Raw genomic sequence first — 17538 nt, forward strand, 5'->3', positions numbered from 1 at the left:
CTGGGCCTTCGGAACAACCGGTCCGCCCTGGGTATCTTGGCCTACAACACAAAGCAGGACCCGCCTCAACCCAACTCCAGTCCAAACAACCATGTGCACATATACATACAATCATATAACAATTCACAGTCAACAAGCAGATCAAACAGATCACATAACATAACATCATCCTAACCAGGATACCGACCTATCAGGTCACTAGCATAGCATCTCCCTATCTCTCAAGATACCGATCTCAATTAGGTCTCTAACGTATACCATCCTAGCTCTCAGGATGCAAACATATCAAAGCAATAACATAACAACAACTACCCGGATCTCAATCCGATAAGGGCCGGCCTTGGTGCCTTAGACCCTGTTGATATAGTGAGGATAACTCACCTCGAATCTGTCGGCTGAAAGGATAAGATCCCGCTGCTCCAAACTCCGACACGAACTCCTCCACTGAACACCAAAATACTCAACTCAATAAATACCCTTAATTACTAAAATACCCCTAGAAGACAACTGGTCAACCTTTGGACAAGGTCAAAGTCAACCCTTGACTGACTCTACTCGCCGAGTCCCCATACTCAGAACTTCCCTCAATCCGCGACCTAACTCGCCGAGTCACCCCGAGACTCGTCGAGTCCAACAACTCTGAGTCCACTCGCCCACAACTCACCGAGTCATCCCTTGACTCGCCGATTCTCGACTCAACCAGAAAATATTAGGACTCTTCGACAAGACTCGCCGAGTACAAGAACAGACTCGTCGAGTCTAAGGCTATCTTCAACCTACTCGCCGAGTTGTTCTTCCAACTCGTCGAGTCCCAACTCATCTTCAAGAAACTCGTCGAGTCCACCCATGTGACTCGCCGAGTACCACCGGTCTGAATCCATACAGAAGCATTCCAGGACATGCCATTGATCCAAAACATAGATCTAGCCTCCTACAACCCATCCATCACGTAAAGTGGCAAACGTTACGTGAATCCAAAGAGATCTATGCATTTTGCACATTAGGGCTAGGGTTTGGGACATGATAGCTTCACTCAACACTCAACACAGGGTTTTCAGGCATTCCAACCCTTCTCCACTCTAGATCTGAGGTAGCAACCTCAGATCTAACCTTTAAACTCCAAAACCCCAAAAGATATGATTCCTAACACCCCCAAAATGAAGAATCTAGACAATAATAGCTCAAAAATGAAATGATACCTCAAAAAGGAAGCCCAAGAGAAGATTAACCCAAATCCTTGCAAAGCCCTTTGATCCAAGCCTCTTCCTCTTCAAGATCTCTTCAACAACCACCTCTCCAAGCTCCAATTTGCTCAACAATGGGGTCTCTCCACGAAATTAGGGTTTCTGGAACTCAAGGGATGATAAGGAGGCTGGGGAGGAAACATAATGTTCTTTATATAGGGCTCAACCTCCGGATTTAGGGTTTTCTCCATTCAGCGCCTACTCGCCGAGTCCATCTTACTGACTCGCTGAGTCGGCTACTTAACACGCGACCAAGTCGCGACTCTACTCGCCGAGTCCACCCATGGACTCGCCGAGTCGCTCTTTCCCAATTTACTCTTTTAGCCCTTCAACTCTACTCTTGATATTTCGGGATGTTACAGTTCTAGATAGCCCATGTATTGTAATTGTTGTAACTTGTAAGTCGGTTAGGTTACATCCCTTGTATGCATGTAATATATATATATATATATATATATATATATATATATATATATATATATATATATATATTGATGGAATGAAATTATGTTTTACGGGAAAATATTATAACTCTAACATTCACTAGAAGGATAGTTTTTTTATTGAAAAAGTACTTACCGGAAGGATTAGCCACCCATTTATTTAGGTCCCGTTTGATACGCATCTTTCCAGGTTCAAACAGATCTTTCTGGCTGAATGGACCGGAAAGACTATTTGATTTGCACAAAAAAGGGTCTTTCCCGGTAAGATATGTCTTTCCCAGAAAGCCCCAAAATCATATCTTTCTGGCTGAATGGGCTAAAAAGACAATTATGCACCAAACTCCGCCTTTTTCTTTATTTCTTGGATTATTAATTTTTTTTAAATAACTTTTTTAAAATTTATTTTTTATTTTTTTATTACTTTTTCTTCATCATTCAACACAGTCAATCAGATGTACAATCAAACAACATGGTTTCTTTCCCAGTTAGAAAACTTTCCCAGACAGCACTTTCCAAGACATAAACTATCAAACGGGACCTTAGTCAATCTTGCAAATCATAAATTTATAGCAAAAAAAGGTGTTTAAAGAAAATAAGTTGCATTTGTAAACCTAAGGTAAATAATCGAACATCTACCGATAAGAAGATAAGAACAATAGAGAAAGAAAGAGAAGAATGTTTAGAGACAATATTTTCCCATAATTTGTGATATTCATCTAATAAATAAGGATTATAAAGTGTACATGTATTTAGCCGACTAAAAATATGGACTACACAACATAGAACATAATATAATAATATACACTAATATGGCCTTGCAATTGGAGGGGGAGTATGAGGACGAACACTTAAATTGGACCGAAAAGCAGAAAATAGACAAGATATGAGTCCCTTGGTGAAGATATCAACATACTGAAGACTGGAAGGGACATATAGAGAATATATCCGGTGGAGACCATATCCCACACAAAATGAATGTTAATCTCTTTGTGTTTTGTAAACCGATGTTGATCGGGATTGGTCAATAGGTAATTTTCTCTAACATTATCGCAGTAGACAATAGTGGCCTTTGATAGAGAACAGTGAAGCTCTTGAAAGATATATTGAAACTAACATGTCCCCGCCATGACATTGGCAATGCCTCTGTACTCGACGTCAACACTAGACCGAGAGAAAATCGCATGTCGCTTTGAGGACCATGATATAAGATTATCACTAAGAAAAACATAACACTTATTGTTCGGACAAAAAGAGACGTGACACCCACCCATTCGGCATCAGAATAAGCGATCATGCATATGGTAGTAGACAAGTGAATGTGAATGTCAATAGTGCCCCGTATGTAGCACATGATGCATTTGAGAGCATTCATATGAGGCTCTCTTGGCTCCGTCTACTTCTGCTCCAATTGATGATGTCAAAAAATGGGAGAAAATGTTCAAGATTCTAAAAAAGACAAGTCTCCCTCCAATGAATCTTATGATGAAGACTTCCACACTAGTCCTTCTGATCCCACTGATGAAGAAGGCTTTCTAGAACTTCACTTTTTGGTTGATTCCATGCATGCTTATACAATGCCTATGCCTATCTCAATGATTTTTCCAAATGAATAATGCTAAAGGGGAGTCTTAACCTTAAGGGGAGCAACATGTCAACATTGGGCCTGATGATGATCAGCCCCTGTCTAAGAAAAGGAAGCCAACAACAACTTCTTCTGTTGCTTCTTCCTCTACTGTTGCTAAACGAAAAAAGGTTACTAGAGTTACTAGGATCTCTAAAGTGATTAAAAAAAGAGGCTTAACTATTAAAGAAACAAAGGCTTTGTCGATGAACATAATACAACGACTCGTATTAGAGCCATATTTAAGCATGATGTTGGCGTTGTTCCAAAAGTAGCATTTGTTGAAGGAAGTCTGACTGAGAACAAGAAAGCACTTGAATGTTTCAATGTTGAAGTTGAAAAGAAAAGGAAAGTTGAAGAAATTATCACCAAGATTGACTCATTCAAAGTATGATGATGTACTTTCAAGAAGGAATTCTCATGATCTGATTGTGAAGGTTAGATGTAATAAACCAAAGGGGAGGAAGATTTTAACAATGCATCCGACAAGAAGAGATTCAAAAGGAGAATACCCAAATAAAATTCTTGTGTTCGATCTTGTAAAGTTTGGATACAATTAGTGGTTAAAAATTCAAAATATAATAAAAAACCACAAGGGTATTCATGCTCAATAGTTGAAGCTAGCTCTAATCCTCATGATCAATAAAGCCAGGAATCTTAATCTAGTTCCTTTTCCTAATGAAGCTTCCTCATCAACAACCTCAAGTGCCTCAGGGTTTCGAAGGAGAAGATCAAAGCATATTAGATTCCTGTTACCCGTTGGAATTGTCTATATCAACAATTCATTACTAGTGGGAGTTGATCCTGTTCAACATATGTTCATTTAAGAGCCAGAACATGGGGTATTTTATGTCAATGAAAATGACATAATCTGCTTTCAAAGATCTGATGAGATTTGCAAGACTTCCATTGAACATTTGTTTCATTTGAGGCTTTGAATGTAAGGACAAAGTAGAAGCTAATAACTATCACCGGTTAATCTCCTTTGAGCCGAATAAAAGAAGAGAGGAACTTGCTTGTGTTGATTTTCAGTGGATCAAGCCAGAAACTATTGTTGAAGCTAGTAAAGTTTGTCTTCATGATTTCCAACTATATTAAGTTTTGACATCATCAGATTGGAGGAGATTGTAAGGCCGGACCTTATAATCGATGAATCAAACCGATTTCACATTATGATTTATCAGCGTATCATCCATTGACTGGAGCTTCTCCCTACAGTATATATCCAATCCATAATTTGTAGGGATTTTTCTAGAATAGAATTATACGTGGTATATAATCATGCATAGGTTTTCATCTTCTTGTAACTTAATAGCCGTTTTGTGAACCTTTCTCTTTGTGAGAAAGTTTTCTTAGAGAAAACACTTAATCGAAATATCTTTTCAATTAAGCTTTGTAAAAAACCTTGTTCTTACTATTTGTTATTGCTTGTTACATTTCGTTTCGATCCATCATGTATCATTGGCACCAATAGAGGTTGAAGTGCCTTCGAGATGGCCCGCTGCACCAAAGGCTTTGTAGTGAGTTTCAGAAAGAACCCACCAAGCATCATAGTTGAGTTGATTAAAATCAATGAGTAGTGTTTGTTGTCAAGTTCGATGACATTGGCATCCTTGTTGTTCTGAATAAAGCTTGAAGACCATTTAAACATCATGAGCCGTCGTCTTTAAGGACTATGGTGAGAAGCGGTTGGATGAGCGTCTCATGCATATATCCACATGGGGACTCATGAATCGATTTTTGACCACTCAATATCATTAGCACCAATAGAGGGCGAAGTGTCTTCGAGATGGCCCACTACACCGAAGGTTTTGCAGTGAGTTTCAAAGAGAACCCACCAAGCACCATAGTTGAGTTAATTAAAATCAAGGAGTAGAGGCACATAGGCTTTAATGTCCATGATACTGTTGTGTTTGAGATTGGTTTTAATTGTGTTGTTTTTGTCGCCCATTTTGAAGAAGAAAGAAGAAGATGAATGGAGAGGGCGGAGGAATTGACATGATCGACGGAGAAAAAGGAAGCCAACGATGTTGATGAGGGCAGTCATCGGTGGGATGGAGCAGTTGGTTTTTAGGGTTAAGATCAAAGGTGCTTTGTTACCATTTTAGGGACAATATTTTCCCACAATTAGGATTCTTGATATCCTCCCTAACAAATGAAAATAATTTTGCCACATGTTTCTCTCTCATTAACTTGGACACATGTCATTTTTTGGTATTTTTGAATAAATGTTTTTTCCATTTGTCATTTTCTCATTTTTTTTCTTAATTAACACATCATATTTACACCTCAATTAATAATTGCCTTAATTGAAATCATGCTTAACAAATGAAAATAATTTTGCCATATGTTCCTCTCTCATTAACTTGGACACATGTCATTTTTTGGTATTTTTTAATAAATGTTTTTTCCATTTGTCATTTTCTCATTTTTTTAATCTTTTCTTAATTAACACATCATATTTACACCTTAATTAATAATTGTCTGAATTGAAAATAACATATAAATTACAATATTACAACTCATATAGTATTTAATATGTTTCCTTTTAAATTCAAATTTTAAATTTTAAACTTCAAATTTAAATAAATTTTTGTTTAAACCTATATATATATATATATATATATATATATATATATATATATATATATATATATATATATATATATATATTGTTTTATCTAACCCGTATAACATACAGTCTGACTAGTTTATCAAATAAATAAGTGTTACAAAGTGTACATGCTTAGCTCTACTGGACGACTGGACTAAAACTATGAACTATACAACATAAAACATAATACAATAATATGCACTAATATAAATTATGTTTATCCAACAAAACATTGAAAAAATATGATATCTGCTTAACTAATTTGTACTAAAGTAGCTTATGAGAACTCCACCAAGTTACCTTTAATATCGATGTGGATAAAGATGAGGAGTAAATTGTTTTTAATTTGTATTTAGACTTATTAACCAAGCCAATCCATGGCATTAATTTGCCTAGTTACCAATCTTTTACTGATTTAATATTTTCAATCCATGTATGTTAGTCTGGAAGAAATTACAATATGGAAAATAGATAAATACCAACATCTAAAGGAGCATGAAAGATAGATACTTGGATATAAGTATGTGCTCATTATATAGTTTAAGTAGATATTATACATCAAAACTCGACTATAAGTACATACATGCACATTAAATCATTAACATATGCATAATAAGCCTTGAAAGTTGATTTAAGAATTGAATTCGAGTTCTTACAAGCTCAAAAAGAAAGGTGACTTCCCTCCACACTATTGTATGACAAAAAAAATAGAAAATGGAAAGAAGTTCAATGGTTTATACAACACACACACTGTATAGAAATCACAGACAAACAAAAATTCAATGAAAAGATTTGAAGTCAAAAATACCAACACTAAAATTGGGATGATGAGAAACAAAAATTCTTGCATCACATCATGATTCCACAATCTGAATAGATGCCACCAATTCCGATAGCTGATTCCTATCAAGACTGGAAACAAGTTCCATGGAAATAACAACACTTTCCTCTTTACTACAATTCCCTTCAATCTTTCTAGCTTCAGCTTCCTTCAACAGAATCTCACCTTCTTCAACATCACCAAACTCCATAGCTGCCAATCTTTCACCTCTAGCACCATTGCCAACAAGAAGCAACCTTTGGTATCTCACCATTTCCAATTCCTTTTCCATATTCAAAATTTTCTCTTCTTTTTCCTTTAGTCTCTCCACACTCTCACTGATATCATCTTCTATCTTCTTAAGTTCAGAAACAGCTTCCTCTATTTTAGTCTGTAAAGTTTCCTTTTCAAGATTCAGTGTCTTTACCTCATTTGCTATCCTTGCTGCTTCCTTGAAGTTTCTTGCAGTTGCAGCAACTTTCTTTTCAGATTCTAATTCTGGTATTCTTTTGTCTATGAACACAAGCCTCTGTTTTGATGATTCTATCTCCTGTTGGGTTCCTGATTTTGTTGATGACAGATCCTAAAACATAACAGACACAAAAAATAAGAAGTATAAACATTTTATTTCATAAGCAACTATAGGTTGTTTGTGACTAACCTGAAGTGAAGCTCTTACAGAAGAAATATCTTGTTTGAAGATTTGCACATCATCAAATAACTTTTGTTCATTTGTAGCTAATCTTGCTTTCTCTTCACGTGATTTTGAGATGAAATTTACTAGACTTTTTCTCAGGTTTACAACTTCTTTATACATTTCAGCTTCATTTGCAGAAATGCGGCTAAGTTCCTTGATTTTTGAACCTTTGGTTTCTTCTTGAATAAGGAAGTCATCAATTTCCTTCTTTTTTCTAGATAAAGATTCATGATCTGATTCGATTTCAGAAAGATTTGATTGAAGAACATTGGACTTTGAATGAATGGTTGATTGTGCTTCCTGGAAGCTAGAGGTTACATCAGCTATCTTTTTCTCAATTACTTCGATCTTTGAATCGTTTTCTGCTATTTCTGATTCCTTTTGTTTTACTAAAGATAGTAACTCCTGCAGTTCTCCTGCTAATATGTTCTTTTTGTTGTGAAGGAGATTGCTTTCTTCTCTGTCTTCCTTGACTACTTGTTCTATGGAATCATCTAACACTTGTCGAGCTCCTGAAAGAACATGTGATTCGATTTCTATTTCTATTCTTTTCACCTCTAAAGCTTCGGATAATGAAATCCATTTCTCCATTTCTGCTGAAGTTTTGGTTTCAGCATTTGAGATGACAGCATCTGCCTCATGATCAGCATCCTGAGATAAACCATTATTCCATATTAGGGTTAAGAGAAAGAATTAGGAAAACAGTAAAAAAAAAAAAACTAGGTTTCTAAATCACACCAAAGAAACAATAGGATCTCTTGAGCATCATACCAAGATCAGATAATGAAATTATCAGTTGTGAGGATTGCATCTCTACATATAATAACACCAACAAGATAGATTTTTATTTTAACCATCCTTATCCTAAAGATACAAAGAATACCATAAAGTGATAGTTGTGTGTTTGTAACCTGTATCTATGATACACACATGCAGCCACTTACAAGAGTTTTTGATGTAATAAGTCAACAAAAACACCAATGGAAGAATGTACAGTTATATTGTATAAATCAAGGGCAGACTGTAAACATACAAGCGATTGGGCAACAAAACTAATTGTAGTTTTGGGATAACAAACAAAATTGGTTTATAGATCATATATTTGATGACAAATGATAGCAAACTTACCACCACAAAGCTTTGCAGCAGAGCTGCACATTCCTCTTCAGTTACAATTTGCAATTCCAAAGCCTCCTGCATCTTGGAATCAATGGCATCACAGTTGGCTTCAGCATCTCTCAAAGCAACAGAAAGAAGCTCCTTGTTCCTCTCAGCTGATGCAAGACTATCACTGACCCTTTCTGCAGTCTCAAAATCCTCAGACTCCACGGCTTCCTCCAGCTCCTTCTCCATTTCTTTATGCTTTGCAGATGCAAGATTCAGCTCCTCCTCTGCTTTCCTTCTCTTCCTAATGGATTCCTTGCGTTTGGCTGACACAGAAGCTACTGCTTGGTGAGCACCATTGAGTTTGTCAGCAATCTGTTTCTTAATTTGGTCATATCTAAACTCCACTGAATTCTCCCTACTTTGCAATTCTGTAATCTCCTCTTCTTGTGGTGTATTCTTCAATGTAGAGTCCACGGACTCTGAATTGGGAATGGCTTCATTTATCTTGATCCGTTCTTCAACTGCTGAGGTGGTTGCTTCTGCCACAGTTGAAACGGAACCACTTCCAGAATCAGGAAGGATTTGCTGCTTTTCTTCTCCTGGTTCAAGATTTTTTTCAGCAGCAACAATGGGAAGTGATGGAGAGGGGGGCAGGGATGGAGATGGGGATATGGATGGAGATGGGAGACGGATCTGTGGCTGCGTATCATCAGCATCAATGGTGGAATCTTGTGACTGGGCTGCTCTACCATATCCGATCCTTAGACCAGCTCTCTTCTTCTTTCTGGTGGAGGAAATCTGTGATGAGAGCGATCGGGCAGGGGAGACAACTCCTCTACTATCACTAACACTGGTGGAATCTATGGCGGTTGACAATTGTGATGGCGATGCAAATGTTGTTGTGGGAACATCAATAGTACTGCGCGATGATGATGATGACGGCGAAAGAGGAGGGTCGAGGGAGGAATAGGCGTCTTCTTGAGATTGGGGTTGTATGAGAGTTAGATCCGAGAAGAGGTTTTCATCCAGGGGCTCAAATGAAGCTCCGGCGGTGGTTGTGGCGGCGGAAGTAGGGGATTGAGGAGGTTGCTGACTAATTTCACGATGATTGGGTAGTTCAACAGCACCACCCTGCTTCTTATCATCATCTACTGGCAATTGAGAAGAAGAGGATGATGAAGAAGGGTCAAAAAGGACCATACCCTCGAACAAAGAATCCTCCATATCATCCATGGCTACGCCGGTGCCAGTCTCTGCGATCCCTCCGGCGGATTCCAGACGGTTTTTCAATCAATAAGAAAATTGAAGGGAATTCAGATGTATCACAGTCTGAGTTGCAGATTAATTCTTCTGGTGTAATCAAATTGCCCAACTCTCTGATCAAAGCTCAAACGACCACTGCTTTGGACTCCCTATTCCCACTTCTTGATCTTTGTTTATCGACATTTTCAGAGCATTTTACATTTCCCTTAATTTTTTAGTAAGTTACACATTTGGCCCCTCTGTTTTCCCAAATTCACACATTTAGTCTTTAACATACTCTATGATTTGTGTTTGTTGCACATGTGAAAAACCATCTTATCATTTTTACTATGTTTTTTCTTTTATTTTTACTATATTTTAATAATTAAAAACTAAAATGGATGCAAGTAACGAACTTACGAACACTAGTTCACAAAGAAATGGTTAACCCATGGAAAATGTTACAACGTTCTACGATAAAAAATTGTTTTGCAACGATCTTTGATGGTTAATGAGAAACATTTATAATTAGAGAGTTCATAATTTACTAGGTGTAAGACCCATGTATTACATGGTTAACTAAAAAAATTAAATATAAAGGTATAAATATTTAAAAACTTTGAATTTATAAAAAAGTAAAAAAAATAATCAATTATTAATTTTTTTTATATTTTATATTTAAATAAATAAAGTAATAAACTAATAAGCTTTAATTTATAAATTTTAAAATAAAAAGGTAAATCCGTTAATGAAATTGATATTATTTATTACTACATTTATTGTATTTATTATATTAAAGAATTATGTGAAATTTATTAAAATAGAAAAAACGTATAAAATGACATGTAAAAAAGAAATTAATTCAAAATACCCACAAAATGACATTTGACAAATTGAATGAAAGTTTGACATGTGACAAAAAAAACTTTCATTAAGTAGAGTAGAGTTGAATAGATTGTCATATTATCTATTAAACTTACATATTCAACTTTACTTTTAACACCTCACATTCTATAAACACCTATATAATTCTAATCATAATTTTTTTTAATTGAATCTTATTGAAGAGTTGAATGATTATTAAACTCTTTTATTGAACTTCGTTCCATATCATTACTTACATTTCATTAAACATCTATTCAATCCTAATCGCCGTCTTATTTAACTCTTATTAGAACATGTGGTAATATTATTTTTGTTAAAAAGACTTGTTGATTCGAATCGTAAATCACACCAAAATGGTATTTGTTTATCCTAAAATATAAACAAATAACATAATTGTATTTTTTCCACTGAAAATGAATCCATTTACAAATTTATATATTACTTTCCTTGTTTTTATTGATCAATTAAGTTTCATGTTCACCTTTAAATCCAAAACCTCAATATGTGTCTAATCAAATCGTCGTGGAAAAATAACCTTATTTTTTATCACGAAAAGACTATAAAAAATATAGACGATAATCATATTGCAACATTCTCAAACAACATGTAATTACATACATTTCAAAATAATTCTTTTAAGATTAATTAATCCATTAAAGTGGTTCAACCAGAACAAAGATCCAAAAAATAGGCTAGTCCGATAGATTAACTAAAATGTTGATTTTTAATTAATGATAATAGAATAGAATCGGGCAACATGATTATCGGGCTCAATCATGATTAACTTACATCGAATTAGAAAGATGTATCTTGGTATGATTTGATAAAATAAATCAATCTAGTTAACCTAAAAGATTAAGATTGATAGAAGTAGAAGTTTTGAATTTATGAGTTTGTGTCATTCATTTTGTTGACATCTCCATGTGAGAAAGGCTATAGGCAGGCAGATGAGCGACGGGTAAACTCGTACACCATATGTAACTCCCTTCCATTTTTAGCCAAGAATTTTGTTTCTATACGACACACACACTCATTACATTCTTCTATAATCTATTTACTTGATTTCCTTACCTTCTTCTCCCTTTGCGATTTCAAGGAGGAGGATCGACCTCCATTAACCATCTTCAACAATGAGTTCGGTGACCCTTTCCCCAGCTTCAACTACATCACCCGGAAACCCATCCGTTTTCTACCGGAACAGAACCAGGACGACCAAAACTACCCACTCTAAATGTCGGACCAGAACCAGATTCAGGGCCAAACCCCTACGTGCAGCGCTGGTTGAGGAAGCTAGACCTCGCGCTTTGCCTCCGGTTAGAGGTAATAACAATATTAATGGTGTCGTCTCTTCCATAGTGCCGGCTTCCAAGAGTAGAGAAGATGATATTCAAGCTGAAGCCAAAGCTTTGGCTCGTGCCTCCAACGCTTCCGTCTATAGTCCTGAACTTCTTAAATTAAATTACGCTTCTCGTCCCTTCAAGGTGAGTTTTCCCCAATTTATTGAATTCACCAAAATTCTGAAATTGTTCTTCAACCTTACCTTGAATAAACATCGATAATTTCAAATTTGAAATTCTAATTCCTGTGGTAGTAAATCAACTTCAGGTTCTACGGAGGACTCTTCAGATTCTGATTGGACTCGGTTCGTTTGGATTGAAACTCTGGATAGATCAGTTGCAAGGTCAGCTTGTACAGAACAGAAGATCGCGAGCTGTCGAATTGAGGGAGACTTTCACGAGGTTAGGTCCTACTTTCGTTAAACTTGGTCAGGGTCTCTCCACCAGACCAGATCTTTGTCCACCTGAATTCCTTGAAGAACTCTCTGAACTCCAGGTTCTGTAAAACCACCATTTCTTTCATTTCTTTCCAGTCGACACCATTTTCATATATGTTTGACAGTTGACTCCATTTTTTTCATGATTGAGCAGGATGCTTTGCCAACATTCCCAGATGCAGAGGCATTTGCTTGCATTGAAAAAGAGCTCGGAGTCCCACTTGATTCCATTTACTCATCCATATCAACATCTCCTATTGCTGCAGCCAGTCTAGGTCAAGTTTATAAAGCTAAACTCAAGTATTCTGGGCAACTTGTTGCTGTGAAAGTACAGAGGCCTGGTATTGAAGAAGCCATTGGGCTAGACTTTTACCTCATCAGAGGTCTTGGTTTACTTATAAACAAATACGCAGACATAATAACCAGTGATGTTGTTGCTTTAATCGATGAATTCGCACGAAGAGTCTATCAAGAACTCAACTATGTACAGGTTAGTCCTCTGGTAACTTCCATTACTTAAAGAATCCACAAAACTGTTTCAGGCAAATCTTAATTTTGACAGGTGTGTGCAGGAGGGACAAAATGCTAGAAGATTCAAGAAGCTATATGCTGACAAAGAAGATGTTCTTGTTCCAGACATCTTCTGGGATTACACCAGTGGGAAAGTTCTAACCATGGAATGGGTTGAAGGTGTGAAACTAAACGAACAAGCAATCATCGAAGGTCAAGGATTAAAAGTCTTGGATTTAGTCAACACAGGTATTCAATGCAGCCTTAGGCAGCTTCTTGAATATGGTTACTTCCATGCAGACCCCCACCCTGGTAATCTTTTAGCAACCCCAGAAGGAAAACTTGCTTTTCTTGATTTTGGAATGATGAGCGAGACACCTGAAGAAGCAAGATTTGCAATCATTGGTCATGTTGTTCATATGGTTAATCGCGATTATGAAGCCATGGCTCGTGATTATTATGCTTTGGATTTTTTATCTCCTGATGTTGATGTCACCCCAATTGTTCCAGCACTTAGAAACTTTTTTGATGATGCATTGAATTCTACAGTGAGTGAACTCAATTTTAAAACCATTGTGGATGGACTTGGTGCTGTTCTTTATCAGTATCCATTCAATGTCCCTGCTTACTATGCATTGATATTGAGATCACTAACTGTTCTAGAAGGTTTGGCACTTTATGCGGATCCTAATTTTAAGGTTTTAGCTGCTTCGTATCCTTATTTTGCAAAAAGGCTGCTCACAGATCCAAATCCATATCTAAGAGATGCCCTTATTGAGTTGCTATTCAAGGATGGAAAGTTGAGGTATGTGTATATATATAATATATTTTTGTTTTTTGTTATTAATCGAGTTTAAAGTCTTGATTGTTGTGAATATGAAACAGGTGGAATAGGCTTGAGAACCTGTTAGTGCAGGGGAAAATGGATAGGGATTTTGCAGCAAAAGATGCATTGCAGCCTGTTTTGAAACTGGTGTTGGGTCCCGATGGTGAGGAGTTGAGGAGTTTGGTTATTAAAGAGGCTATTCGGGTGACTGAGGCAATTACTATCGGAACTGTAATTGATACCTACAATTCCATTCCGGGGCCTTTGAGGAGTTTTCTCCCGAATGGGAATGGAATTGGGACAACGGGTCTGAGTGAGGCGGAAATGGAGAGCATGTTGGAGCTGAGAGAACAAGTTCTGAGGATTTGGGGGCTTTTACGCGCTTCTGATAATTTTGATCCTAGTGTCCTACAGCCGATTATACAGGTAAGAGTAATACCACAACTCATTACTCATGTGTGTTTGTTTGATAATTGATATGTCTCTTACTGAGTCTGATATTGTCAGGTTCTTCAAGAACCAGAGGCTAGAAATCTTGGAGGGCGTGTATTTGGGGGGATTACACAGCGTCTTGCTGCACGTCTTTTGCAACAAGTTCTTCGTTCACCAACACCAACACCAGCACTTCGTGCACCGACATTATAGCACCACATTCTTTCAATGTGTATAATAATAGAAAAAAATAACTAAATACACACTTCATTTTTATTGTTTGTAAATTTGGATATTTATGCCTTTTGTACAAACAAGTTAATAAGTTATCCCTCATATTTACTATAATACAAAACCAATCAAATCATTCAACCTACATCATCATCAATTCATGGTTATTGAAATCTCAACTCAAATAAGTAGTTTCACACAGAACCATTCCGAGACTGAGACTGATCCAAGATCGGTCTCAAAATACCAAAAGTCATAGTTTATATGAATATCATTTTTTTTTTACATAATTGTTAATCATACCTATCACTTAACTTTTTGGCTTTTTTATTTTTTATCTTTAGTCTATCATTTTTAGTAAATTTCAATATATCATTTTGGTGTTAATCATATATTTGTTAACAGAAAAATTCAAAATTGAAACCAAAAACACCAAAAAATACCAAACAGGACCGATAAAACCCCAAAATTTAAGAGAAATCGGCACACGTAAAGAGACCAGGCCAAAAAAGACCAAGACCAAAAAAAAAAAAAAAACCTGTCCAAACCGCTAATGTGCATGTTTGAATTTATATAATGATATAAAGAGTCAATTTTTAGTTAATTAATGGGTTATTGTTAGAAGAATGGTCAATTCAAAGTTATATTACATGACTTTTCCACTTTTGGAAAAGTCATTAAAGACCAAAGAAGGAAGAAACCTCAAATTGTTGTTACTGGTAAACAAATTTTAGCCTGTTTAAGTGGCTTTTTCCACAACAAAAATATGAGAGATTGTTCGAATAAAAAAGTGTCGAAACTTAAATGCTTTCCTATATTTAGAAAGAGCCCTTCTATTTTGTTTTTCTAAGAACCCCCTTAAGCCGGCTAAAATCTAAGATGACTACTTTTGTTTTCAAAAAGGCCCCAAATCTATTTAGGAGTGTGATAATATGTAAGGTTTTTTTTTTGGTCTAATAATGTGATATGTTTAATATATATTGAAAAACTTAATACAATACAACTTTTTAATTAAACTGAGAGAATTCTCAATCAAACACAATATGCTTAATAAAATGAATTGAAATCAGAACGATATATTTATGTTATTTTTAATAACCCAACGTATTTAATAAACAAGTTGAATCATGTTTGACTCGATTATATTTCAACTAAAGAAAAAAAGAATTCCAATTATTGTTTAAGTTTGAAAAAAAAAATAACCATAAACACAAATCAAGTGTTCAAACATATTGTTATAGATGCTATTTTTTTATACAACTCGATTTTCACTTTCACCGGCTCGATTTTCGCTGTATATATAACTTTCATTTTGATCTTCTATCTTCTTTATCATGATGGCTCCAAATAGCTTTTCAATCTGTGAATTCATTTTTGCTATAAAATTATACAAGATTAATGCTACTTATTAATTATAAGAGAATACGTGGTTGTTTTAATAAATAATAGCCTCCACTAAAAAAGATTTCAAAGAACTTCATAAAATAAAATAATCATATTGTTTGAAACTTACTTGGTTAGAGACATCGTAGAGTGAAAGAGTGACTTAGTAAGGGTTATCGTTTAGAGGAATGGATGATTAGTTACTAGTTCAAGAGATCGATGAGTGACCGAAAGAAGGTTAGGGATACGGTGGCGGGAGAAACTAAGGAGTAACTGAGTAGGCCTATCCTGATGGGCTGCTGTAACGTCCCAAAAATTAAGACTAAAAATTTCATTTTTAAATTTATAAAACTATAATCCAAAACATCATCACGAAACCAAAGTGAAACAAAATGTATCAATACATTATAAAAATATCAGGGTAAGTCACAAAATGCGGAATAAGGTGGTGTGTGCTCTATAATCATCCCAACCTCTTTCCTTTCGAACCAGAAGTACCTGAAACATAAACTGAAAACCGTAAGCACAAAGCTTAGTGACTTCCTCAAAATACCACATACCATACATAATAAACAAATACTGGGTCCCCGCTCGGCATCGAGTCCCACCCGGCCTCGGGCCCCGCTCGATTTACAGATCTGTCAATCATCAGGCCCACCTGACATCGAGTACCACCCGATACACATACAAACATATAAACATATAATCATACTAACACATGCGATAATCACAAAGATAATATCATACAATACAGTCATCGAGTCTCGCTCGGTATTCATACCAATGCATACACATACAGGAGTCACACATACATCTAGCATCCTAACATAATATACCATGGGCCAACATTGGTGCCTTCGACCCACTAAACACAGTGAGGAAACTCACCTCTGAGTCTGAACAATAGCTGATGAGGCCCCGACTCTGAATCTCAGCTCTAACCGAAACCTAACCATCAAAAGACCAATTCTCAAACATAATCCAAAATATCCCCTTGGGTCAGACTGGGTCAAAAAGTAAAAAAAGAGCAACTCAATAGACCGCCACGTCGTGGTAGCCCTTTACCACATTATGGCGTTGAATACGACAAAATAGTTGCGACATGCCCCGCCACCACGTCGTGGTAAATGGATTTTCAGCAGCTTAACATATTCAGCCATTTCCTCCTATCCAAAAGGGTCTCCAACTCATATCTGGTCCATAATAGGGTCTAGATGGATAAAGTTTCCAACTTTATCAATTAGAACCCTCCAAAGTGCATATATCTAAACTTTAATGACCAAAACATCACACGACTTAAGCATTATTCACTCCATCCTTAAGATTACTTGCCCAAAGGCTCCATAAGAGTTTCTAACATCAAACATATCATAAAAATTGGTACTTTTCAGACATGCATGTCCAATGCATGTCTTGAAATTTTATTAGGTCCAATTAGGTCAAAAGGGCCAAGCTTCCATGCATGGCCTCAAAACTCAAATCTAAATCAGATCCAAAGGGCCAAGATTACTTACTCCAGGGTTTGTTGGTTACGACATGGAGCAGTACAACCTCAAACAAACCCACATAATATGTCGACATATAACAGATAATATCATATACAGATAAACAGACAGTATCACAGGTAGTCCTACAGATCTACCAGACTAGCATATCAAGACTAGCATGCATATCGACCCCATACTCAGCATATCAACAATACCATATTA

At 36.1% G+C, this 17538-nt stretch overlaps 2 protein-coding genes across 2 annotated transcripts; one reads left to right on the forward strand and one right to left on the reverse strand.

Annotated features, from left to right (window-relative positions):
- Window positions 1-6528: 6528 nt before the first annotated feature.
- On the reverse strand, window positions 6529-9987 carry LOC145066551 (neurofilament light protein). Its single transcript, XM_079013841.1, has 3 exons — window positions 8568-9987; window positions 7404-8090; window positions 6529-7325 (listed from the first exon to the last, which is right to left on the reverse strand). Exons 1-3 carry the CDS (start codon window positions 9777-9779, stop codon window positions 6777-6779), a joined length of 2448 nt encoding a protein of 815 aa, XP_078869967.1. The 5' UTR covers window positions 9780-9987; the 3' UTR covers window positions 6529-6776.
- Window positions 9988-11627: 1640 nt separating this feature from the next.
- Window positions 11628-14591, forward strand: LOC145066212 (Protein kinase superfamily protein). The gene is made up of 6 exons (XM_079013424.1): window positions 11628-12154; window positions 12279-12506; window positions 12602-12937; window positions 13020-13762; window positions 13843-14209; window positions 14291-14591. The coding sequence occupies exons 1-6, from the start codon at window positions 11804-11806 to the stop codon at window positions 14426-14428; spliced, it is 2163 nt and encodes a 720-aa protein (XP_078869550.1). The 5' UTR covers window positions 11628-11803; the 3' UTR covers window positions 14429-14591.
- Window positions 14592-17538: the final 2947 nt, after the last annotated feature.

Source organism: Lactuca serriola, chromosome 8 (assembly GCF_051521515.1).
Source record: "Lactuca serriola cultivar US96UC23 chromosome 8, Lser_US96UC23_V15, whole genome shotgun sequence".
Lineage (NCBI taxonomy): Eukaryota > Viridiplantae > Streptophyta > Magnoliopsida > Asterales > Asteraceae > Lactuca > Lactuca serriola.